The sequence below is a fragment of the Carassius auratus genome, chromosome 9, assembly GCF_003368295.1.
Source record: "Carassius auratus strain Wakin chromosome 9, ASM336829v1, whole genome shotgun sequence".
In the NCBI taxonomy this organism is placed as follows: Eukaryota; Metazoa; Chordata; class Actinopteri; order Cypriniformes; family Cyprinidae; genus Carassius; species Carassius auratus.
Window position 1 is genome coordinate 19,990,092 of NC_039251.1, and position 27,095 is coordinate 20,017,186.

Below are 27,095 nucleotides of genomic sequence, written 5' to 3' on the forward strand. Positions count from 1 at the left end.
GTTCATTTGTGTTTTTAGGGATTTCCTTGTAGTTGTTGGATGTATCATAATAATAGTATTTGATTCAAATATGTTTAACTGTTATGGCTATTTGTTAAGATGTATCTTTACAATACATCTGTCAGAACAGAAAAGGAAACAGAACAGCAAATAGTGCAAACAACCTTATATATTTATATCTTTATGGAGACATCTCTTCTGAATCTTTTCATTTTGTGGGGACACGTTCAGTTAACTGTTTTTCTACATTTTCCAGGATCATTTTAGTTTATAAACCACACCCACAGAGTCATACACAACCCTGGAACAGGCAGATTTCATTTTCATTCCAGCAGCCAGTGTCAGGAGTGTGTGCTGGCACTCATGTGTTGGCTGCTGTTGTCCATCACTGAGCCAAAACAAACATCATAGATTTCCAGTCATCTGCCTTTAGCCCTTTGACTCTGTGTCCTCATCGCGTATTTACATTCCCTTTTTGTTCCAAGGTTCTAGCATTCAGAGACTGAGGAATCTTTGTGAGTGTGAGAAGTAAACTATTAAATCAAATTGATTGAAAGCAGGGAGGGATTTAAATTAATGAACTCAAACAAAGGTTTTGAGTGAACTAACACATACATTAATATTGTTCATTTGCAGAATTTTCTATTTTAGTGATTTCTTTAATACGCCTGCCTGTATTTTACAGTTGGCTAAAATAGTTGCAAGCACCTAAGGGTTCTGGGATGAGAAAACAGTGCACCCCCTACTGGGGGAATCATCACAGTAAAGTGTTGCTTTGTTGCTGTTTGTGGTGTTTTTAGGGATGTATATTGATCATCCAGATTATATCAGTGCTGGGAGACAGAAAAGCTGAGCGTATAGGTGAAATCCTGTACTAGAGTCTTAAGTTAGTACTTCATTATAGTCCTGGATTCTTATCACTGATGAACCGACTTGCTCTAGTAGACAGTGCACATCTCTTTGTTCTTTTTACTCATGTCTGTCAGTAATTTAATGGTTTCTTGAGTCTCTTCTTAGGTTACCTGCACAGACCTTATATTGTCAGCTATGCATGTATATTATATTTTGTTTTGGCTGCTATTTTTATGTTCATATTTTGATTATGGTACACATACCCTCAAGTGTGCTCTGATGCAGTTTAAACAGAAGGAGTTTCACTGTCCTTGATTGAAACCATCAAACCAATGTCAAGAGAGGAAGTTTGTCAACACAAGCAATTAAAATTGATCTTCCTCTCAAGGTTGTTTGTTGTGGGGGGTCGTAGTGATTGTGTGAAATAGTGTGATGAGAAATTACACTAATGGAAATGTAAAAAGTAAATTAACATTCATTAAAAATGCTTCATTTGCTGAAATGCTTTTTTTTATTGTATTCTAAATGTATATGCTGATTAAGTAATTCAATTTCATAATTAAAATAAATCACATAATGTATATCAACAATTGCTGTGAAAATCCCTTTACCCCTTTTGTTACTGAATTGAAAAATGTTATTTAAATGTCTGTGTGGAAAGCAATTTCTAAGATGTCAAGATTTCCCCATTTAAATAGATTGGAGATGGTATTGGATGCCCAAAATAGCTTTCTGGAGGTGTTGCATTTATGGCCAATGAGTGAACAGACATTTCTTGAAAAGGAACTTTGCTGTTGCTGTAATATAGCACCTAGTCCCATGCATATTTTAAGATGATTCAGTTAAAGGTGCTGTATGTATCTTTTTTTTTTTTTTTACTGTACTAAATCATAAAAATATCATAATATGTTTGCAGAAACATGTTCGCATTCTTGTTTCTTTATAAAAATAAAAATAAATAAAAAACCCAGTTATTCTACTTTGAAATGTGCATTCCGTTTCAGAATGTCTATTTTGGTCTGTGCAGTTCCGCCCACTTCCAATCTATCCAATGGTATTTTACACCCCGTGTTGCCAGTTGGCGGGTAACACAGCGTATTGCAGTCAGGGAAGCCAGCAAACAAAATTGTTCAGAGATTCCATATTCTGTCCAACCTAAAAAGCCTCTTCATCCAGCTAAAAAGCTTTATGACCAGAGTCATATTCCTGTTGCATGTCCTCAATCTGGCAACCCGCCTGAGCATCAAGTCTGAAGAGGAGGGACGGGAGAAACAATGTTCTCCAGTGTTTTGAAATTTTACAAATTCTGCTGAAGACATCAGACCATTTGCTCCTAAAATATGAACACTTTAAGTTTAATTCTTTACAGTATAAGTACACACTGCTAGCATGTTTGCCATTTAAAATACACAACACATTGTTGCAAATAGACGTGCTAGTGTAATTTATTGTACAATTTCTCTCTGTTTATGTGTCAGGAGGCTGTAATGTTCTCACTTGCAGCCAATCAGATGTCTGTCTAAACCATCTTGCCTCAGAGAATGAGGGATCTTGTTCTCTGTAATTACTGTAAACACCCATCTCACTAATGGAAGACAGTCAGTGTTGGAAAACCAGAGCAAAAGCCAGGAGACACCCAAGGATTAGTGGGGAGTTTTGTAGGGACATATCAATGAAAAAAAAATTTGTAATCTAGTGTTTTAGGTAAAACGCAAAGAAACCCACAAGGCTGGATTGATTATCCAAACAACTAAGCACTTGCTTAGAGAAGTTTTAAATACATATTCATTATGGTATGGGTGTCATATTGGCTGATTTTAATTAGCACAGTAAACTGACTGAATCTACAGTATTAACACATTTGTTATCGGTGTAAAATTGTAAACTGTCACACAGATGTCAAACAGGTTAATGTATTTTTATTACAAATAAAATGTTTATTTTGCTTACTCTTAGGTTCTACCTTAACTTTTATCTGTTCATTATTTCTTCTCTTTTCCTTATGTTGAACGCAAACTTGATCATGGATGTACCTGGTCCTCTTTACAAATAATATCTTAAGGCCTCAAAACACTTTTACTATACACAATTTGTAAACAAATATAACAAGCTTGTATCACATATGCGGCTTTTCTGATGTAGTAAACTTGCTCTGTAGCTCACCTAGTATACATCATTGTACTATCCCTGCTTTATGAGTCCCATGAAACACCAGTCAGGATAAAAGAGCTCAAAGATTTTTACAAGCAAGCTAAAATGGCACAGTTGCATCAGCTCTTTTTTTTTTTTTTTTTTTTTTTGTCTCAGGTTTGCTCGTTTTTACCCTTACAGTATGTTTAAATTTAAGGTGCCAGATTCACATTTATCTGTTCAACTTAACACACTTTTTAGTGGCACTTTTAGTGAAATTTCAGCATAATGTAATTGTACATAAATGTTGACACAGGCAGGTTTTCCCAATGAGCCTAGGCTGGTTAAATAATGCAGCTTTTGTAACATCATGACAGTAAGTACACGATGGCATTGGATTTCTTTTTGTTTGTGTGAGTGTATGTGATATATCATCAAAGGGGCCCAGTTTTCAGTTCATCCTTGAAATATCTCAACAATGACATAACCTTTTGTTTGTTTGTTGTGAGCTATACTTTCATATAGCTTGTGTCAGGAAGTTTTCACAGTCAGGCTAATTTATTCCGTGTCAGATTTTCTGTGCTAATGAAGGATATCATTAATTAAGAAGTCTTTAAACAGACATGGCACCCCTCAAGATAGCACCATATGCAGAAATAATATTCTCAAGTCATTGATGGAGTTCAGGGAGAGAATGGGACAGCATCTGGTCCATGCAAAGCAGAAATGAAAAACAGTTTGCACAGCATATGTGCTATCCAGCAGTCACAAGTCACCCCTCATTTTTTAGGGAAGAAAATGACAGCAATTAAAATCCCAGTCTCTTCTGACGTAACCAAGTTGACTTCATATAATATAGTCTCTAAGTCAATCAAAATGCCACTGAGACTCTTGAGTACACATATTGAAGAGGATGCATTGAAAACCAATCAAGATTATACAGTATATCCATCAATTTTCAAACCATGTTATCCTCTTTAGGGTCACCAGGGGCCTAGGTCCTATCCCAGCATCTCATGCCAGGGGCGAAGGATGGATGGCCAGTAGGATATTTTATACTGAAGTTAATAATATTAAATTAAACATACTCCTTGGCATGTCCTAGGTCTTGCAATTTGCTGAATAATTATGTATATTATGTATTTTCATGCAGTGCTTAACTAGCAGAAATAATCACATTTAAAATTAATTGCTTCATTCAAAGTACATTAAGTTGGAGTCTGATGTTCACACCGTCATTAAAAATAAAGACTCCTCTAACATGAAAAAGCGAAACGAAGCACAGATGAAAGGACTAAATCATTCCTGTGAAACAGGTGGCGGTGATCAATAGACACACATGATGCAGGGTCAAGGTTTGGATGGGTAGATGTTGCAACACAAATCTGTTCAAAAGTTACCAAGTATTCTGACAAAATTATTTTCATAAGCAAAATACAACCTGCAAGTACTTACTCAAATTATATTTTAGTAAATATTTTACCAGTCACAGATAATTTTTTAAGTGCTCTTCAAAACATGAAATTCACTCATGATTTACATTTGCCTTCTATGTCTCTATAGTTGCTGTATTGAGAAGTTATGGAATGGTTCCATTAGCAAATCAGTGCTTCTGATGATTTCCTTTTCCTGCAGAGTCATGTGCATTTTTTTATTATTATTTGATGTGTGTGGACCATGCAGCAAAAACATGTGCTGTAGTTTATATGTGAGATTAAGTGGGGACAGTTGCTGTATTGCATTATTATGGATTTGCATACTTCAGTGTTCACCCATATATATTTTACTATAAAATAAATGCTGCACATAAGAGCTTTTTTGAAAACATTGATTTAATTGTAGAGAGAAACATGGTCATCTATTTTAAATGGCTGTGCAGGATAACACACCTGAAAGCACACATACCTGTAATGTAGATCTAGGGACAGATGGCAAGTGCTACAGTCACTGTCTGATGAGCTGTAGCTTATTTTTCTAGGTGTGAGATTGCAGTTGGCCGGCGTGAACATGAGCAGGTGTGACTGGATGCATTCGTGAAGTCTAGTCCTTATTCCACTGCTTTTGTTTTCCTGCTTTTCTTAGAGCTGATACCATAGTTAGACAACCAAAACTGCAGTTGCTCCATGTAGACAAATTTATTTAATCACTGTCTAATATTACAATGTCCGGGCATACAGAAGGAAACTCCTAATTTGCTGTTTATTAATAGTTAGTAAATTGTTAAATTCAGCTATTGGGTAAAATTATTGATGTAGAATATGGTCATGCAGTATACAATAAGTGCTAATAAACAGCCAATATGTTAATAGCATGCTAACAAGCAACTAGTTAATAGTGAAAACTGGTCCCCATACTAAAGTGTTTTAATTGATTGACGTAAATGACAAAAAATTATATCGCTAAACTGAATTATTAATATTTTGTTTAGTATTAAATATTTGTAAATATAAAAAATCTATATTTCACAGCTGCATATTTCACAATTGCACATTTCCCTTGCATAACTATTGCTGTCTACCTCTGTCTTTCCTCTCAGTCAAGCTCTCTTCCCCCTTCCCTGGGCTCAGTCTGCCAACAGCTGTGTGTTATTCCAGAGGAGGAGTCTGTGAGGTTGTGCTTTACTCGGGAGGAGGAGTCTGTCCAGCCATTGGTTGAACACAAGAAACTATTAGTAAAGCAGTATGTAAAGGGTGGAGTGGGCAGAAAGGGGAAGTTCACGTGCTATACATTTAAACCTAACGGATTTTAAAAACAGACCTCTGATATGATTAATGATAATATTTCCATCCTGTTAGAAAGTGAAAGAACAACTGAGCAGAGGAAGTATTTCTGTTCCTAGAAAAAGGACAGGAGAACTTGTTGCAAAACTGTTGAAGAAAAGTTGGTGAGTTAGATTTCACTTTAGAATTTAAAATAAAGCCTGCGGTCATGAAATGTGCTGCTCTGTAGATTTAAATGTATTACATATAAAGCATGGTACATTATTGTTAAAGTATTTTAAGTGGTAAAACAAGTACTATTCTTTAACTGTCTTTAACTTTACGTTTTTTCTGCTATTTACATCTGCCCAACTTTTTTCCAATCAGAACAAATTTTAACTTTATATCTAAATCTGTGGCTTTCGTTATTATCTGAAAGAGTGTCTGGTCCTCGAGAGGGTTGTGTGTAGTTTAAAAGTGTTGAGTGACAGAGAAGAAACATGCCAGGTCAGCAAATACCCACAAACACTTGTAAGCGACATCTGCCCTGCTATATTAAACTGCACATGTATACCCCAAACACACAGAAATCTATATTTCACAATACTGAAGCCATCTCTCTAAATCATTGATAGTAAACTCTAAACTCTGACAACCCTTTGAATTATATTTATCAGGTAGTTTACACAAAAATGAAAATTATGTCTTAATTTACTAAACCTCCTGTCATTCCATGTATACATTTTAAAAAATAAGACAAAATAAGACAAAAAAAAAACCTTATAATATGTTTTCAAAAAATGCCATTGACTGTGATTGTATGGACCAAAAATTAAATGAATAAATAAATAAACATTCATCAGACATTTATTTTCTTTTAAGTTCCTCAGAAGAAAAAAAAAGTATTTTTGAATGAATAATTTTTTATTATTACCCAAAATTTAAACTTTTTTTATATATTAGCTTTTTCAAAGTTGCCTTGCATACTTTAGACATTTTGTTAACCAGTTACATGATGTCCAGTCTGGGATGTTTTTAAATTACCTCGACTCCTCCACATTTATATCGGGCATGTGTTGGTTGCTTTTTCCTCACCATCCTTATTGCTTTGCTACCCATGTTGCCTGAGGCTTGTATAAAAGCTTCAAGTGTAAATATTAGAGTAAAAGCCAGTCATGCTGCTACCTCAAAGCTCATATTTGAACATAGACGACATTAACAGTGCTGTTAAGAGAGCTAAACTTAAAACCAGCTAAAATTGCCTTATTCTACCACTGAGTCGTGAAGTGGGAAGTAAATAAAAGTGATCCTAAATTAGAGAGTGAGAGTGAGAACTTGTTTTCCATCATCATCACATATAACATTTATGAGAGCTCCTCCCTCAGCTGCAGGCATAAACATTGACACATCTTCATAAAGTCGAACAAGTTTATAAATTAGTAGCCTTGCCAAACCCATCTTTTAAAAATGACAGCGTTCAAACTGAAGTCTGCAATACTACATACTAAAAACAAGAGAAAGTCAGTGTATGATATTTTTGATATATGTTAATAAAATAATTCCATCGCTGGATTTCAGGAAGGAAGTACAGGGTGTGGACACTGTGTGCTGATGAGGGAATGAAATACTGTGAATGTTTCCTTTGTTTCACAGTGAGTGATAAGGCCCAGGGTCAGGATAAGGCCTCTTCCTTTGTTTAGTCACTGCCAGAAAATTCAGCAAAGGCTAAATAAGGCCAATGGAGTTCAATCGAATGAGTCACATGGCACTATATTGTGTACACATCTACATATCAGATGAACAGAGTACAGCACCTAAACATATCGTTCAGAGCAGACCAACTGCGTAAAAGCAATGACTTCCTAATTTGATTTGATTCTCATTCATAAGCTCTCAATTCAGTTGAATTCTGAATATTTCATTTGCTATATCAACAAACCTGTCACCTGATGGTACACTATTGTTCAAGAGTTTGAAGCTCAGCAAGGCTACATTTATTTGATAAGAAACAGTTATAATGTGACATTTTATTTCAATTTAAGGGAGACGTGGGAAAGCTGAATTTTCAGTAGCCATTACTTCAGTCTTCAGTGTCACATGATCATTCAGAGATCATTCTAATATGCTGATTTGTTGCTCAGTAAACATTTATCAGTAAACAGTTTTGCTGTTTCATATTTTTGTGGGCACTGTGACCTTCACTGTATAAAAATTGGGAAAACCTAAAAGTTTAAGTTTATAAACTGAAAACAAGTTGAGAACTCAAAAGTCTGCTGAAGCTGGTTGCCTTAAACTTTTGAGCTTTCTCAACTTTTTATTTTTGTAACATGTTGTAACATTCTTTTTTAACATTATAAATGAATTTACTGTCACTTTTGATCAGTCTATCAGACCTTGCTCATAAAACTTTAGATTTTGGAAAAAAAACATTAGATGTTAGTGTTTAAAATGCATTATGACTCCCACACCACCCAGATTAGGTTGCCAGGACCCAATTTATTTTCAGTGAGAGCGGTGAATGGTCATATAGTGTGGAGCAAGTGCAGTCACATTAAACCATTAAGCAATAGAGAAGTGGACTGCACATTGTGTGGGGGTGGTGAGCCAGTATCCACTGACTCACTGACACCTGCAAGATGGTTGAATCCCCTTTAAAAAGCACAGATTAACTCAACAGTGAGGTACATGTAAAATAATAATTGCAGCTTTAGAATTAGCCTCTGATTTGTCCCATCAAATTATCAACCCTGCTGTGTTGTGTCACAAACAGAGCTTTTTTCCAGCAATTTTAAGGAACTTTATAACATATATTCATAAAATAGCTAGAAAGCCACACAAGCCTCAGATGAACATTGCCGGCTAGAGATGTGGCATCTTGCTGCCTTTTTGTCACATCCTCTTTATGCGGTCTAAATGGGAAAAACATTGTGTTTGGGAGTCAGGTTTTGTTTACATTATAGAGATCTTTGACCTATCGGTATCAGCCAAGGTAAAAACGTACTAAACAAACATGCTTAACAATTTCCTAATGATATCTAAACATGCAGTGCAGCTAATGTAAATAACGGATAACATTAGAATATCAAGTGCAAATATTATTCAGTATTCACATTGGGATTTGGATGAAGTAATCTGTTATGTGCTTTATCTTGGAACATAAACAGCACCCTCCTGCTATTTCCTCGCTCTGTTTCCCTGAGAGCACATTGGAGTGAAGCAATTGTTCTCTCTTTCTTTCTACAGACATCTCATCATTCCTGAGAAGACTCTCCCACAGCTGTCCCCCTCAATCTCACTGCCAAATATTCCTTCACACGTCTGTAATGGCCAACTCCACAGAACGTAGCATAACCCCCACTGAAAGCAAATCTGACACATCACCCATATCTATTCGTAAGTATTTTGTAGTTCTGTGCACTGAACTGAATGAGTGTCAGCATAAGCTGGGACGACAAAGTGCAGTGTTATCAAATGGGTGTGTTTGGATGTGGATTGGTGACATTTAGAAGAGCAGACTGCTCTGAATTGATATGTGTGGGATCAGATGTGTGCTTTATGTGTGTGTGATATTTTTGTATGCTGACTTGGTGCTCATAAAAGATTTAGCATTATCAATGTAGAAAAGTAGTTGTGTAGTTGTGCAGTTTAATATTCTTGTCAAACTGTAAAACATTTTTAAACATTCTGAATAGAAAGTCTATTCTTAGTCTCTGTCCTTAATGTCTGATTTTTGGTCAATATAATGCATTGCTTAATAAAAGCATGTCTTGATTTCGTAAAAAAAAAAAAAAAAAAATACTAATATATATATATATACACTTTCATCCAGCAATGCATTAAAACTGACCAAATCACGCTGACCCCAACATTTGAAGAGTATATTAATAAAAAACTACCCCTGCTATATTTTCCTTATGTGTTTGTGAATATCAATCATATGTGCTTTATCACATGAAGGTATAGTGAAACATCTGAAACATCAAACCATTTTGTGGACCTTTTGTTGTTCGCTAACTGTTGCGTTGTACTAGCTTTGGAACTGCTGGTGTACCAGACAGAGGGTGACGGTGGTGAGGTACAGCTCTGAATATGAGATATGGAATATGTTTAGATCGGGAACAACCAGCTGTGAAAACATAGCCGAGAGCATAACAAGCCCATAAGAGTCAAAATACAGCAAAGCTCTTAATAGTCAACAGAAATCTGTATTATTACAGTTTGAGAATAATTCACCATGAATGAATTGTACCAGCTGATAACGTCCTTTGTTTACACATGTTGTTTACACATGTTGTTTACATTGTTTTAGCACTGGAGAGAATTATGCAAATTAGAAAGCAATGAAAACACGCCCCCCAAAAATAGTGCTGAGTTTACTGTGCATGGTGAAATTTCTGATACAGAACGATTCTGGGTTGTGGGGGCTGCAAAAGGCTACTGTGATCTAGCAAGTTTGGGGAATAAGCTTTTGAGGCTAATTTACATGGAAAGGATGTGTGTTAGTGTCTAGAAATACTTGACGCTAAAAAAGGGATGAGATAAAACATGCAAAAAGCCAAATTCCAAATTTAAATGTAACATCCCTTTTAATAAATGAGTTGGAATTTGAAATGCATTCTCCACACCCACAGGATGTTAAAGTTAAATGAAAGAAAGGAAAAAAAACGATGTTTTTGAAACTATAGCATTTTCATAATTGAGGTTAAATAATTATGCCTGTTTATTACCTGTTAAAACAATTAAATAACCTTCAGAGCAGATTAAAGTGTATTAGAAAATGCTATAGTCCATTAAAAGTTACATAATGGTAACCTTATACATTTTACATTTTAACATATGAAATCATATTTAATGTAGGCTAATTATGTCTAATAGTACACAGCAAACTAAATTAAGGACCTGAAATCTTTACATTAAATGAACAACCTCCAGACCAAGGCGCCAAGATTTAGGGCTGGCATTTCCTGGCATTAATTATACCCCATTAATCTTTACAAATATCTGTTGGTGACATTTCAAAAATTGAATATTCATGCATACTGATGTTTTTTAGAAATACCCAGTACATTGTGGTACTCTAATAGATATTGTATACTCTAGAAAGTTTTAAAAACTGAAACTCATAGAAGTTGTAAAGCACTTGAAATTCACTTTCACTCTGCATCTTTCTTTCGTTTGATTTGCTGTCTCTTAAAATAATGAAAACTGAGACTCAAAAGAGCATTAAAAAAAACATAATGGAAGAAAACCGATTTTTTTATTATTATTATTATTGTACTCCAACATGTGACTTTTAGAAATGGATTCATGAAATCTTCAGGGAAAATCACTATCCCTATAATTTGTAAATCTGTAATTCTATAAAGATGCTGTGTGCATTGTGATGAAGTCACGGCACAGATCTGTGACCAGTTTCAAGTTTGAATTTTAGATCACAGGCTTAGGATCAGTTTTCAAAGAAGCCAGGTCATCACCTGTTGTGTGTTGGCATAGTGGTGAGTTTAAATAATCATTAAAAAGGGGCATAAGCTGTGCCTGTGGAGACGGATGAGGGTACAATGCTATCTGATGACTTACTGATGTGACAGGTTAAGTTTTTACATTTATTTAGAGATAAATAAAATAGATCTCAAACAAGTAAGAAGATGGCTCAAACATTAGAGGTAAAAGCTGAAGAGAGACAAGAAGAGAGAAGAAGAGAGAAAACAAATAAGAGAAACAGGACAAGACTTTGCTTTGTTCTTGGTGGAGGATGAAACAAAGTTAGAACCAGAGGGGTTGTAGATGTTTCTTAGCTACAGGACAAACACTGAGTGAGTGTGTGTGTGTGTGTGTGTGTGTATGTGTGTTCCTCACAGCAACAAAACAACGAGCCAAAATGTTGATTTATCTTCTGTTCTGAAAGCCCTCACATCCAAGTCCCCCAGTATGTGATGGAGAACAAAACGCTTGTTGGTCTGTATCCTGCTGCAGGCCAACAGCTGCATGCACATTCACCTTGCATTGACACTTACGCCATGGCATTGTTTTTAATTGGGAACTGTTAAATGAAGGGCAGTCTGCACATCTGTGTTTGTAGCTGTAATGGACCACAGAGGTTACTCAACTAGTAATGTTTTATCTTACGTTATGACAAGTTCAAGGATGGTTATGTTTTACAAACTTTCAAAAATAATGATGACAATAATAATTCAATATTTTAATAATTGTATTTTAATAATAATAATTTTAGTTATTGCTTTTATGGTTTTTATAAACATTGAAACTTTGTAACTATAAAAAATATATCATTTTTTTATTTTATGTTTACCTCATTATTACAGAAATTCCAAATACTCAGCATTAACAAAACAAAAAATACTGATTTCTTATTAAAAAGAAATACTGAAATATGAAATGTCTAACTCCACTACAAAACTAAAGTATTGACTACAATTCTTTGTATTATAATTAACAATTTTGCTAAACACCATCTAAAATCTGCTAACCATTTACTCTTTGAATAAAAAATTGATAAAAAAAAAAGTTAAAATCTTTTATTTTTGTTTAAATAAACACCGATGCAATGCAGTAAGTTAATTATTCAGTTTCTTCAGTTTTATTATAGGTCTTTAGAACCAGCATGATATCATTAGGAAAAAAATCCAGCTTAAAAACAGTTTATCTCTCTCTATGTGTATGTCCGTCCACAGGAATGTTGGAGAATCAACAGCAGGCTCTTTATATTATTACTGACGGAAACAGGCACTGCTCTTAACCAGCTGTCCAAAATCAACCTCAGTGGGCCTGCAGTCACTTGACTGGCTCATGAGAGCACATGCCCATTAGTAAACTCATTGAAAAGGCCTTTTCTCTCAGAGAATCACCGACTTTCAGCTTGAATGAGGGAATCTGAGAGTGTGGTGGAGAGCAGAGAGGGAGAGGTATTCTTTCGAGGCGAGATGCGTGACATATGGCTGGGTGAGATAGGAACGGTTACCACTTGAGCCTCAAATCCCAGGCAGATGTGACCTCAGGCCATGAAGGAAAGAGAGAGATGGAGAGAAACACCAGATTGTTTGAGGAAATCAGTTTCAGAAAAGCAGAGAAAGAGGGGTTGTGAAGCGCTCTTAAACTGAGACTCCCTGTATTTGGGAACAGATGCAATGACCCATATGATCCCCCATTAATATGTTTTAAATTTGACAACAAAAAAAATTGTCAAGATGTGTTGGAACTGACAGAATTTTTGTGGAGAGGATATAGGTGTCATGAGCAGGCAAGGCAATTTGATTGAGGAAAACAAATTTTTTTAACATCCCTCAAACCATAAGCCTAACAAAACTTTGCCTTAAAGTTAACATGACATAAACATTTATGCAATATATTTTCTAAATTCAGTTGTTGTGAACGATTCATCTTTAAATTTTATTTTATTGAATTTTTGACCTTAAATCTTAATGACAATATCTTAACTTAATCTTCTGGATCTTTGATCTCCTTCTCCTCCTTCAATCAACAACTGCATGCAGTGAACCTGATCTCATCACGGAAACGAACCTGTGGAAACCTTTTTGCAAAAACATATAAGTACATATCGATGCAGTTTCCAAAAGCAATGAACACTAGAAGCTGTAAAACAGAGAACACTAATTGTGTTCTTACACAGTTATGATTACAGCTCCATAAGTTTCATTTTCTGGACGTAACAAGCTTTTACGTCACATCTGCTGGTTTCATACTATCTGGTAGGTAAAGGATTTGGTGCAAATAGTACGTTATTTTAAAACGCATTACAGTTATAGCACCATTCATCTGACATTTCAAGTCAGAAAAGTGGTGACTCATATAAAACCAGATAAAATTTTATAGTTTCAGTGGGAAAAAAAATTAACACACTTTTCGCGCCACTCAGTGGACATTAAACATCAAATATGTCACAAAATGTACATAGTGCTACATATTATTTTGCATATTGCAAAAAAGTTCCCAGAATTACGTTTCCATCATGAGTTCAGGATGGTTTGATCCAGTCCATGCCATACATCTTTTTCAAAAAATCACTTCAATGTACGACATAATATGAAAAAAGTCACTTTTTCCATTTCATTGCAACTTTAACATTAAGGTCACATAAACAGCATGTATTTATTACATTACCCTTCTTAAAATTTGTGGTGCGCCCCCTAGGGGTTTGTTTAGAGCGACATGAATTTGAGTAAATGATAGGGAAACTTTCCCTTTCACATTGCTACAAAGAAAGTATACAAATGACATAAATATAAATAAAATGACATAAACGGTGTAGGTCTACTTACAAAAATTCAAAAGAATAGTTCACTTCCGGAATACAAATTGGATAATTTACTCACCCTCGTGTCATCCAACATATCTTCTATTTCTTCAGTCGAAAAGAAATTAAGGTTTTTGAGGAAAACATTCCAGAATTTTTCTCAATATGGTGGAATTCAGTGCTGGCCAATGGGTTGAAGGTCAAAACTGCAGTTTTAATGCAGCTTTAAAAGGCTCTACACGATCCCGTAAGTGTCTTATCTAGTCAAACGATCAATTTTTTTCTTTTTCTGAAATCGTGCCCTCTTAAAAAAAAACAAAAAACAAAAAGATAAAACAACAATATCGGCCAATTTTAAAGTTTGAGGAGGAAATGACATGGAATTCTTCACCCTATCCTACAGATGAAGAACTAATCGCTCGTGACCTTTCCAATGCCATTATGTTATATCATAGACGCACATCAAAGAATTAGGGCAAGATGATGTGGATAAAAAGGATATAAATGTGTATTTTTTTTTTTTTTTTTTTTTTTTTTTTTTTGAAAATGATCGACCATTTCACTTATTCTTCGTCTGGGATTGTGTAGAGCCCTTTGAAGCTGAACTGAAACTGACCTGGGGGTGAATAAATTATCAGGATTTTTTTATTATTATTATTCTGGAAGTTAACTAATCTTTTAATTCACTTTCACATAGTGAAAACTGAAACAACTTTTTTTTTAGGTAAAAAAAAAAAAAAATTCTCATCATATCATATATTTAAATCTGTACAAAAATGAGAATAATTAAGCCTGTATATTCTTCATTTTCTTCATCTTCTTTTCTGTCTTATACCCAAAAAGGCATATCAAAATATACTCTATTAATCGTGAGATGGACATGTTTAGTGTATATGCACAATCTAGTGGACCTTTTGATTTTGAGGGTTCAGATCACTCGAAAATCATTGGAAAATTACATCATGTGAATGGTCTGTAAGCTGACCGAGAACAAAATGTGTTTGCTTGTTTTGTTTTTTTTCAAACAAAGGGTTTCATTATGTCATATAAGAGGAGGAGAGGTTCAAAAGTTATGTTGTTGCAGCTATGCTGATGCTTGTGGTGTGAAACGGCTAATCCTTTACCTGCAGGACAGGCGGATGAAGATGGTAATGTCATGTCTGTACTTATAAACTTGCAATGGAAAGTCTGAAAACTTTAAAACCCTTTCTGTACACTCAGGTTTAGGTCCCTGTGGATATTTCCACATTCCTCTTATCTTCATAGACGTGCACTCTGTCGCCTCCAGTCCTCTTTCTCAATTTGATTTTTCCTCCCCCTCAGCACCATAATCTGATTTCTGGGCCACTGAATAACTGTATCTGTGGCCAAGTGACCTCGGGGTCATTTGCAATTTCCTTCTCTTACATATTTTCCTGCGATTCTCAATCTATTTCTCACACTTTCGCCGCTCGCAAAGATTAGATGTTCTAGTCCCAAAGATGATAGACTGACCTTCTCAAGGGCAAGTGCCATCTATAGAAATGAATATCATAATAATAATTATGCTGCTTTGATTATGGCACATGGCATTGTGAGGCATATCCAGATGATGAATGAAGCCATCTAGGCAGCAGAGGCCATTCGGAGCCATTGTGTCGCCGCTCAAAGGAATATGGTGGATTCGCTCTTTGAAGTGCATGCGGTTTCTCAAGGGTGATTCACACCAGCTTATGTAAGGGTTAAAAAAAAGGCAAGAGTTTTGGGACGCTGACAAAGCCAAGTGACCTGTTATGACCGGAGTCAAAATACAGAAAAACTGCAACTGACATTTCGAACTATAGATGTCAATGTACAATATAAGTGATTGTTACTGGCCACTTACTGAGGAGTCTGTGTAAAGATTATGAATAGGAAGTGAGGGTGTTATAAACGTAAAGAGAGATGTGTGTCTGTGTAATGGTGTGGAAGAGTGAGCTGCTTGTGTTTTTAGTTGCACAGCTGTTGGGGTGGATCCACTTTCAAACCAGCACTCTTTCATAAAACTAGTGAACACTGTACCACCAAACACTAAAATCAAACTGTTTTTGTGTTTTGATGGTTTGGTTTGTTTGTCATTACAGGATATGCTATTAGGGGTAACACTTTATTTTAAGATGTGCTTGTTACACGTTACATGCAGGCTACTTACTATAATAACAAAAATAAATGATGCATACTGTAATTACATGCAAGTAACCCCAAACCAAACCATAATCCTAACCCTAAACGTATAGTAAGCACATGTAGTTAAATAATATTACTCAGTACTTGTAAAACAAGGACACCTTAATATAAAGTGTAAGCCTATTTAGTTTTATTTGAAAAAATAGCACAGCTGTGGCATCACAGGAATCAATTACATTTTAAAATGTATGTTTAAACTGAAATGATATTTTAGAATATTTCAGTTTTTACTGCATTTTTAATCAAATCAAAGCTGTACTGATGAGCTAAAGAGACTTAAAAAAAAAACATAAATTTTACAGAGCCCAAATGTTTTTAGCTTGAGCGAGATGAAGCAGGATGAAAACAGCAGGATGATTTTCTGCTTAATGACACTGTAAACTAGGTCATGGCTCAGAAAATGAGGGCATAATTCAGTGTTTTTACACTTGTAGCAACTGTTCTACCATTTGGCAGTTTTTGTGGCAGTTTGAATTTGCCTATCAGGAAATGCTCCACTATTAATCTTGTGTCATAAACTGGCTTTCAGATATCACTCTCCTGCTGTGTTCATCCTGTTGGTCATTTCAATATCCTGAGTTTCTTTATTCAGTGGAGAGCACATCAAGCTTTTTGCAGCTATTTTTTGCAGTGATCAATGAAACCTTTGAATCATTATTCTCTGAAAATCTTTCCCTTTAATGGTAGCTCTCAAATCTTGTTCATACTCATTGAAGCATTTGAAAGTGGCTGCACGACAGGTTTGATGTCAGCAGTGTCAATGGCTCTTGTGTGTCTTGTTTCTGATTATGACACGTTTGAATAAATTTTTGAACTGCAGTGGAGATTTTCAGTGAAGAACTTTTCCTAACCCAAATCATATTGCTTCAGAAGACTTGGAATATGTTTAAATGTGCCACATAGACAACTTTGATATTCGTTTTTTTTGTTGTTGTTTTTTATATACTAAAGCCTGTTCACACTATAATAAATATAATAAATATAATAAAGATATCTGCATAGATTTAATAGTCATTCCAGTTCTATAAGAATAGGGGAGTCCCACAACCACTGTAACAATATTTATGGAATCAGATTAAAAAAAAATCCAGCTGATGTCTGACAAAACATTGACAGCCAGAATAAGAATAATCAGAATAACTTTAAAGAGCTTGAGCATTTAAAGCAGATGACAAAAGTGCAGTACACAGTTATGATTACAGAGCAATGGATGGGCGCTAATAAAGTCATCATTATTGTTATCTTTATAGTCATTGTTCTTGGTGTGAACAGGTCTTATGTGAACCCTTACAGGATTACAGGGTTAAAATGAAATTTTCTACAGCATCGGTTCCCTTATGAGACTGCCCAGCTCAATAACAGAAATCTGTCCTTCTCTCCCCTCCTCAATGTAACAGCACAAGCTTTCAGCATGCTTCCCACCCTCTCTCCTCCTCCAAGACATGCTGAAATCTCACTCCATTAGTCACATCTACTACCCCTGTTTCCTTCCCTGTCTTCTGTACTCGGCTCATTTTTCATTTAGGAATGGAAGGAGACTAGCATGTGGTTTCCTCATTCTGTCTCCTCCATCTCAGCCCAGCACGGTTATGAATTTAGGGTTATAATCACCATTGAGCTCTTGAGTAATATATGCTTGCACCTGCTGTCCCGATGGCTGCCCTGTCTGTGCTCAGTGAGCTGTATGGGTGTTGCATGATGCAAATCGATGCAATAGTTTGATGTGATTAACCTTCTTATGCTACTTCAGCTCTGGTCTACTGACTCAATGAATAACTCACTTACTTCTAACCCAGAATTCAATTAGTTAATGCACTATACATGAACATAAGCGGCCAGTTGCCTAAACATGTATGTGGTAATCAGTCTTACTTTTGGATTCAGATTAGATCAATCTACATTTTCATGTGACTGACTTCAAAAAGTTAGGACCAAAATTAAATATTAGATGATTAACTTTTAACACTAGTCTAAGCAGGTTATGTATCTGACCACAGGGGTAATATTACTGAATAATTGAATTATTTTCAATAATGAATAATAATTTCAGCTGAATGAAAATAAAAATAAATGTAAGAATTTTTTAAAGATTTTTTTTGCTTGTTTTCTTTTAGAAACATTTTAAAAATAAGATACATTTACTTTGAAGAATTAATTTATCTAGATTTTTTCATTAAAAAATCTTGCAATAAGGCATAATAAAAAAATATTATGTCTACAAACATCTCTCTTATCAAGCAAGTATATGTACAAATTGATATTTTTTGTGTGTTTTTTGTTTTGTTTTGTTTCTTTCGTGTTGTCTTGTCTTGTGTATTTCTTTTCTTTTGTTTTTTGTTTTGTCAGGCACCCAACATGTTAAGTCACTGCCAAGTAATGTTTAAAAATATGTTCCTCTATATATGTGGCTTCACATTTAAAGTAGCTAGTTAGGCACATTTTTGTGGGCAAAAAAAAAAAAAAACACTTATTTGAATAAGAATCCATCTAATCAGGATTTTTTCATGATGGTGGAAATTTTCCCAATGCAGATTTTGCAGTGGGTTAAAGTTGATTATTCAAACAGAAAACTGCTTGGTTTAAAGTGCCTTCTGTGTGAGCTGTGCTTTACATCACTACATTGACAGCAGACAACAGACCTTTTGCAAATGTTACTGCACCTTAAAGTTGTAAAACAGTGTAAGACAGTGATTTCTGATTCGATAGAACAATTCTTCATTACATGGGGAGGCTGATGAGCATCCTTTGGCCTTGACACAAGCTTCCTCAATCATCAATTTTCTGATATGATCTTACAGGGCAGTCACATCACAGACAATACAGTGTAGAAATACAGTGACTGGTCCTCTCAAGTCTGACAGAAAGGACTATCGTAAAACCTGTTTAAGAGGAGGATTTAAAGGTCTGAATAGCCTTGGTGGCACGTAGGAATCTGAGAAGAGCTCCTGACCAGTAAATGAGAGATTTATTGATGGGCTTACATGCTTTCACTCAAGGCTGTTTTGAGGCCTTTTTGATGTGGATCTGTGCATTGCAGACTCAGTAAATAACGTGATGATCAATATTTCCTTTTTACAATCTCAAGTCTGATAAGGGTTTACAAGTCATTCTGAGCTTGATACATAAAACATATCACTGTGAAGAGAGTAGGTCAGTTGTACTTTAAACCTTCAAACTTTTTAATTCCATAGTGTTTTGAAAAGGCATGAATGAGGAGATCATCACGACATATAGGCACCAAAATATGATTTGTTCCAAAATATAAAGACAATTGCATTTCTTATTTATCATGTAGCCTATACAGATGCATTACTGTAAAGATGATTTTAATTTATATATATATGACACTTGCCATGCTGTCATCTTTAAATATCGTTTTTTTTTATTTTTTAGCTTTTGACTAAACTTTTCCAAGGTCTCACCAACATTCCCATCAGACTCTGTTGAACAACCTTGCACTAAAGGACTGTGGGAATGAATTCTTATTCTTACCTCCTCTGAGGAGCAGAAAATATGTAAAACAGTTTGAAATCCATTAGGAATTTTTGGAGGATTCGACATAGACTTTCGACTATGTGGTGGCCTTATTCTTCCTCACTGTGACTGCTGCACCACGGAGATGTATGTAATTAAAATATGTTGATTAACTAGGACTGAGCATTTGTATGGTTTGTTAGAGGTTCATTATAAGCTTAGGCTTCTCTGCAGCTCCCTCAGGTTATCATCTATTGTCAATGTCCTTACTGGAAATGGGCTTTTTAAAGGGACGCTGCTTAGCTTTGAATGCTTCTTCACATTGTAGGATTTGGACCTGCATTTTAAAACCAGCTGGTTTAAAGCTGAAGTGTGTAATCTGTTCAATTTTTAAATGTATTTATACATAATACATTATAACATTCAGTGGAAACTATAAGAAATCCACTGGGTTGATTTTCACTGAAAACAAACTTCTCTGTGATATCTTTTGGTATGTACAGTATGTCTATGTATATCAGAGATTGCCTAAGTGAGGTGGACTTTCAGTTTTCAAGTTCACCAGGGCATTTTTAAGCTGCTCTTTTACAAGGATGATGAATAATAAACAACAGCCAATCATCTGAGAAGTGTGTGAGAGAGAGAGAAAGAGAATGAGAGGAAAGGAATGTCTAAGAGCGAGTTTAGCGAGGCGTTTAGTGGCTGTTTTCACTGTTAGTTTGGCACAGGCAGTTGGCCACAGTAGAGTGCTTTCCTGACAGACATCGGAGCTGTTAATTCTCTACATGAAACATGAAGGCCTGCCCTGAAACTTCATCACCTCTGAGATGAGACAAGGACCTCTTTTCCTGCGGTTTTGACAATGTACCATAGAGCTTGCCTAGGGAGGTGATGGGCTTTCTGTGGTACATTTAATGAAAACCAAAGAGAGCAGCAGAAAAATGATAGATTCTGGACTACAAGAGGAAGCGATATTTTTGGTGTCTTCTTCAAGAACCGATTAAGTTCTTTGGGAATCAATCAATTTCTAGTAGATGTCTAAAAGTAGACTATTTAGGGCTACTTTTAACCTAGTCGTCCAATGTGTGTGAGGCTAACGGATGACAGCCAGATCATTGGTTGTCCCCATGAATAAAATGTTCAGATCAGAGCTAAATGCCATTGCTTTGGTAGTTCTCCAATTTGCTGAAATTTGGACAGATTTAGAGTTTGGGCACTGGGCAGAGCAACAATGAGAAATGTCCATTAATTCAAGCTGGAAAATTATCAGCTTAATGCATTTCCCACCCAAGAACTGAAGGGACTGGAATTCATTCTGGCTCCTGGTTTTGCGGCCCATCCTATCGGGAGACAATTACCAGTGCGCTTCAAAAGCCGGCTTTGGGCAAGATTAGCTCCACTTCTGGGAAGGTGATGAAAGCAAATGTCTTGCTGCTGGGTTTGCTCTGCCCTGGGTCTGTGTGGCAGAAGTGAGAGAGAGGGTGGAATGCCTTTGGCCCTCATCATCTTTCAGGTCCAGCCCGTCGGCTTTCATGGCAGGCTGTGAAAAAAAAAAGAAGCTGTTCTTCAGATCTGGCCACGCAGCACAGATGTCCTCCTCCATGTCACAGCGGCTGGCGGATTTCACTAACGAGGCTAACGAGGGGACGCCTCCAGGCGAGACAGGCTCCCTCGTGTTTGCATGGCAAATTTAGCAGAGATTTAATCCGTCCTGGGGTGCTGTGGCTCTACGCTGAGTATGACTTAGAAAGATCTTTTATAACGGGCTTAACATCCACTATATAGAGAATTTCTGCTCTAAAATAAAAAATATATCCATTATTCATCATATATTTTAGCCTGAAATAGCTGGTCTCCCTGTGCCACACATCTGCTTGTCAAGAATATATCTTAATTTAATATGCAAAAAAGGCTAACAGTAAGCCATTTATGCTGTGGCGCTATCAAAACAGTGCTTCATTTGTTTCAGCATACTAGAGTAGCATCGGTCAGCCGGTGGTGAGTCTGTGGCAGGATTGTTTGAAAGCGAACCATTATTTTAGCAATTTGGTTCGGTGAAGCCAGTGGTGCAGAAATTCCACACTTCAGCTTCAAGTCCTAAATAGATTTCAACAGTTTGCTTCTCTATTCACTCTATAGAAATGAAAACATGACCTATGAGATATGAAAACAACAGTGTCCTTCATGCCCCTTTTGAACAATTCAACTTTCCAAACTTTCCTACCAGCTAAAGCACATGTTAGCATTTTTAAAGGTGCACTAGGTCATTTTTTTTGGTTTGTGTTGTGGTCCCTGGTCTTGTGGTGTGCATTACAGAAGCAAAGGTTTTCAATTGTCAGTGTTAATGTAGAAATTTGCAGTCACATGTAATTAATTTATTACTTTATTTTAATTTTTTTTTTTGCTTCATTAGATGTCACTACTGACTTCCCTGCTTTCTAGAGGAAGCTAACAGAGGTTTCATGGACAGTTCTGAGGATAGCAGGTCACACATCTGCATGCTATAATGGTGACGACTCAAAGTAAAATCATCATTACTTTGCGAAACAAACCAGACTCTCTTTTAAAGACATATATTTCATAGTTTTAATAAAGTTTTGAGGAAAGATGCTGCAGAGAGAACCATGATGGAGCTGGAAGTACTTTTGATTGATGTATGAATAATTCACTGGTTGAGAGCCTCTGTGAGGTTGACATTTATTTATTTTATTTATTTATTTTCATATCACTACACCTTTTAAAGGACAACTAATTATTGAACTCATAAAGAGACATTAAAGATCACATGAGCGGTTGTTATACCTTCAAACACACCTTCATGCCCTTCACTTTACCCAAATGTGAATGTTCTGTGTCTCCTTAATTACTCCAAATATAATCAGGCTGTAAACACCATATCACAATGAGCTTTTAATCACAATGTAACAGGTTATTAGACACTAATGAGGGAGCTTAATTGTTCATGTTTGGGGGGCATCTGCTTGGTCAAGCCTGCATTATCCTTTCTGTTTAAAAATAGTTTTGGGGTCTCACTAGATCTATCTCCATTTTGAAAGCAACATGTTTGATTTGCCTGTCCTTCAGTGAAAGTCAAGTCAAGGCAGCAGATGTTGCCTTTGCAATAATTCATGATTACCTTCAATCACTTTCTTTAACGAGCTTTTTGTCCCCATGGTGACGGAAAGAATGAGTCTCGCTGCAATACAACGGGGGAGACAGCTGTCTATAAAAACAAAGCATCATGAAAGATGCATGTGTGTTATTATAACACAGGAGGAAAGTCAACAGTATGTGTTTTGTGAGGGATTATTGAGGCAGGAAGGATCTCGTCGTAGAGTTGCATGCATGCTGCACAAAAAAAAAAAATCACTTACATCAAACATTTTCAAAACTCTAGCCATTAAGAAATGGAAAAACAGAGCTAACTTTTATAACGTTAACTTTGATCAAAAAGTTGCTTAAAATGCTTAAAATCTGTGGAGGTTAGTAGAACTATATTACAAAATGGACAAAATTATGCAATATGAGCATTCCCATTCAAAAAATAAATTCAGTTTGACATATACAATTCTGCTTCATCACAATATTTTCTTCTTGTCTTTAGAGGGACCATACTTTGAAGCCATAGTTGGAGGTAAGTAGCAGCTCACAGACTTTCACACATCTAACATGCCTTAATCTCACTAAAACTGTGCATCTTTTACCTTAAAGGTGCTTTAGGGAACTTTTGTGAAAAAAAAATATTTTTTACATATTTATTAAACCTGTCATTATGTCCTTACAGTAGAATATGAGACAGATAATCTGTGTAAAAATCAAGCTCCTCTGGCTCCTCCCAGTGGTCCTATTGCCATTTGCAGAAAGTCATGCGCTCCCGGTAAAAAACAACCAATCAGAGCTGCGGTCCGTAACTTTGTTTGTGTTCAAAATGTAGAAAAATGAACATAATAAGTACACCATGAATCCATTTTCCAAACCGTGTTTTTAGCTTGTCCTGAATCACTAGGGTGCACCTATAATAAGTGTTTATATTCGGACTATTTTAGATTGCTTCAGGGATACCGCGGCGGAGTAACCCATTACCTTTGTGATTCTTCATAGACATAAACAGAGAGAAGTAGTTCCGGCTATGATATTCTTCCGCAAGACGCAAGCAGTTCTGTTTATTAACCGCTAGAGCGTCAAAAGTTCCCTACCGCAGCTTTAAGTCAATATTTCTACCTAATTATGGGCATTTAGGTCTGGACACAGTTGTTTTTTTAGGGCCTATCACTTCTGGAGGCACAGAAAGAAATGATGTGGTAGATGACAAAACAGGAACACGGACAGTCCAAAACAATGATTCTAAACAGCAATGTAAATGGCAGCAGACAGAGGATTATATCCATTTCTAAATATCCAGTCCATTTCAACATTTTTCCAGAGCAAAGCTGGGCACTGGTAAAATATCTTCTATATGATAATGACATATTAGCAATATGTTACTTATTCAAAGTCAGTGGGAAAAGATGCTTTCTGCCTCCAGAGTGTGTAGTTACAAGAACATTTTGAGAACAGCACTTTGATGATGGTCAGAGAGGCTTGGAAGATTTCTGTACAAATGAGAGGTAATTTGTGCACAAGATGTTTCCTGGCCTCAGAAGATCTCTGGCTGAGCAAAAAAAAAAAAAAAAAAAAAAAAAGAAAGAAAGAAAGAAAAAAAAAGAAGAAAAAAGCAGTACCAGTACCACAGTGGTCTCACTTTAGCTCATTTACACGTGAATAATCAGTGTGTGGGTTTGTTCTCAACACTGAAGTAATTGGAATCAGTAAACCTCAGCAGGATTCTAATGATACATGCCCTCAAAACCTTTTTCAGGAAACTGGTCTGGCATATAAGGAGAAAATGTGTGTATTTTATTGTGCATAGTTTGTTAGGGCTGTGTGGTTTACTGCTGTTCTCTTCAGACAGGGTACTCTAAAGATTAGCTTTCATTGCTTAAGTCTGACAGTTTTTCATTAGCTAAATTTACATCTGAATCTAACATTCTGTTATCGCATTTCCCCAACTTCTCACTTTAATATCATGATGTCAAACATGGTTTATGTTAAATTCCCACTTCAATATAGCTAAAGAAAAGTTGAGTTGAAAATAAAATTACAAAAACTAGTTATAGACCATAGGCTAATAAATCAGCCAATATTTATTTCAACATAATCGGCCAACCAGGCAAATGCAGATATTGATCAACAGAACTGGTCTTTTGCTATTTCTTTATCATAGTTTTTATTAATATTTGAAGTACTTTTAACTTTTATATTTTCTACTTTACATTTTTATTTTAATTAAAGTTTTAGTAATTTTGTTCTTTGTTAATTAAAAAAAAAAAAAAAAATATATATATATATATATATATATATATATATATATATATATATTTTTTTTTTTTTTTTTTTTTTTTTTTACTTTTTTTTTTTTTTTACTTTTTCCATTTAATTATAGTTTTTTTCTTTCCTTTTTATGGTTTTAGTTATCTAATAATAAAAATTATGTCAAGTTTTATTTATTTTTTTATATTATGCAAAATGTCTACATCTTATTTACTGGAAAAAATATGATCATGAATTTGTACTATTAAATACTTGTGACCATCAACCACCATTAGATATTGATATCGGCATCAGCTATTGAATCAGAAATATGTTTTAGAATTAGTACAAGTTAAACTCAATCAATAGTGTTTGTGGCATGTTGTTACACTTACACTATAAAAAAATCCTAATTTCCAGATTATCTACCTTTCTTCTTGTATTAATCAACATGTATTGTGATAACAAACCCAGAACAATGATCCTTTTAAAATCCCTTTTCTGTCTCAACCACTGACAAAAACACACACGGCAGCAGTGCTCCTCTGAACTCAAAACAGTGTAGTCAGTTTATTTCAGGACATTCAGTCTCACCTTATAGCTGCATCCCCCAGGTTCCCTTCTAATATAACTTCTCTTTCTCTGCGTCTGTGTGTTCTAGTTGTCATTGCTGTGGTGGTTCTGGTCCTGATCCTCCTCCTGGCCGTCATTCTGCGATACCTGTATAAGCACAAGGGCACATATCATACCAATGAGGCCAAGGGCACAAAGTTCGCGGAGACAGCAGACGCTGCTCTGTGTGGAGACCCTGCCCTGCAGGACGCCATGGATGAGAGCAAGAAAGAGTATTTCATATGAGACACAATAGCTGGCCTTTTATACACATCATATAATAAACTCCTACAGGCACACATGACGCCTCAATCCTGTTTGCTGGAGCGGTGAAGTAACTGTTTTCTAACAGAAACAAACGTGTGAAATGTCTTCTATATTTGAGATTGTGCATATTTATTTGTTCCTCAGAAAGAGGTAATATTGAGTACAGATGAAAGAATACGCCACACTCCTTGTAAAGCTGAGCGTCTGAACAAACATCAGCTCAGGAGAATGAGATGCTATTCAGATGAAGGGAAGGAAAGTCTTTGATCTCGTTAGACAGAATGTGAATGATAGGGGATATATGAAGACATTGAAATCAACACTGTTACAAAACAATAATGTGAAATTAATTGGTCTCATATCTATATTCGATATACTATATATGACATATGTGACCCTGGACCGTAAAAAAAAAAAAAATTATTATCGAGGTTAATACATCATCTGAAAGCTTAATATATTATTAATTGATGTACAGTTTTAAATATTGGACAATATTTGACTGATATACAACTATTTGAACATCTGGAATCTGGCGGTGCAAAAAAAACGAAATATTGAGAAAATTGCCTTTACATTTGTCCAGATGAGGTTCTTTGTAATGCATATTACTAATCAAAAATTAAGTGTTGATATGGTAGGAAATGTGCAAAATATCTTAATGGAACATGTTCTTTACTTAATATCCTATAGATTTTTGGTATAAATGAAAAATCTATAATCTTGACCCTTACAATGTATTTTTGGCTATTGCTAGAAATACACCCCAGCGACATATTACTGGTTTTGTGCTCCAGGGTCACAATATGAATCAGGTATATCAGATTCATGAATATCTTCTTAACAAGTAAGAAGTACTATTTTAAGAAGTTTGTTAAAAGATGAGAATAGCTTTGGTGTTGTCTGATTGTATGACAGTTCTTGCCAAAGGCTCACCGATCATCTCAATATTAAACACCTCATAAGAATCTTTTTTGCTCTGCCTGTAGATTAATCTAATGATCATTATAAGCATGCGCACTATTTTCTTTGTGACTGGCTTTAAGGCATCTCAGTCCTCAGTGTCTCATTTTTAATTCCACATGTTTTTAAATAGTAACCCATAAAGAGCCTGTCTCAAGATCGAAACTTTCTATCTCTTGTCACAAAACATAAAACTCGTTATTCAGAAGTTCAGCTTTTAAGAATCTTTACTCAGACAAGAGGAAAAACACTGAGGGAAAACCACTTTGTAA

At 35.5% G+C, this 27,095-nt stretch overlaps 1 protein-coding gene across 1 annotated transcript; it reads left to right on the top strand.

Annotated features, from left to right (window-relative positions):
- Nucleotides 1–5,676: 5,676 nt before the first annotated feature.
- Nucleotides 5,677–26,188, top strand: LOC113108657 (glycophorin-C-like). The gene is made up of 4 exons (XM_026271918.1): nt 5,677–5,866; nt 8,925–9,074; nt 23,237–23,266; nt 25,643–26,188. The coding sequence occupies exons 2-4, from the start codon at nt 9,005–9,007 to the stop codon at nt 25,837–25,839; spliced, it is 297 nt and encodes a 98-aa protein (XP_026127703.1). The 5' UTR covers nt 5,677–5,866; nt 8,925–9,004; the 3' UTR covers nt 25,840–26,188.
- Nucleotides 26,189–27,095: the final 907 nt, after the last annotated feature.

Bases quoted from the DNA above. Each gene is read 5' to 3' on its own strand.
- LOC113108657 (XM_026271918.1), top strand. From the start codon at position 9,005: ATGGCCAACTCCACAGAACGTAGCATAACCCCCACTGAAAGCAAATCT. The intron at 9,075-23,236 runs GTAAGTATTTTG...TCTTGTCTTTAG, and splicing joins CACATCACCCATATCTATTC to AGGGACCATACTTTGAAGCC. The intron at 23,267-25,642 runs GTAAGTAGCAGC...TGTGTGTTCTAG, and splicing joins CTTTGAAGCCATAGTTGGAG to TTGTCATTGCTGTGGTGGTT.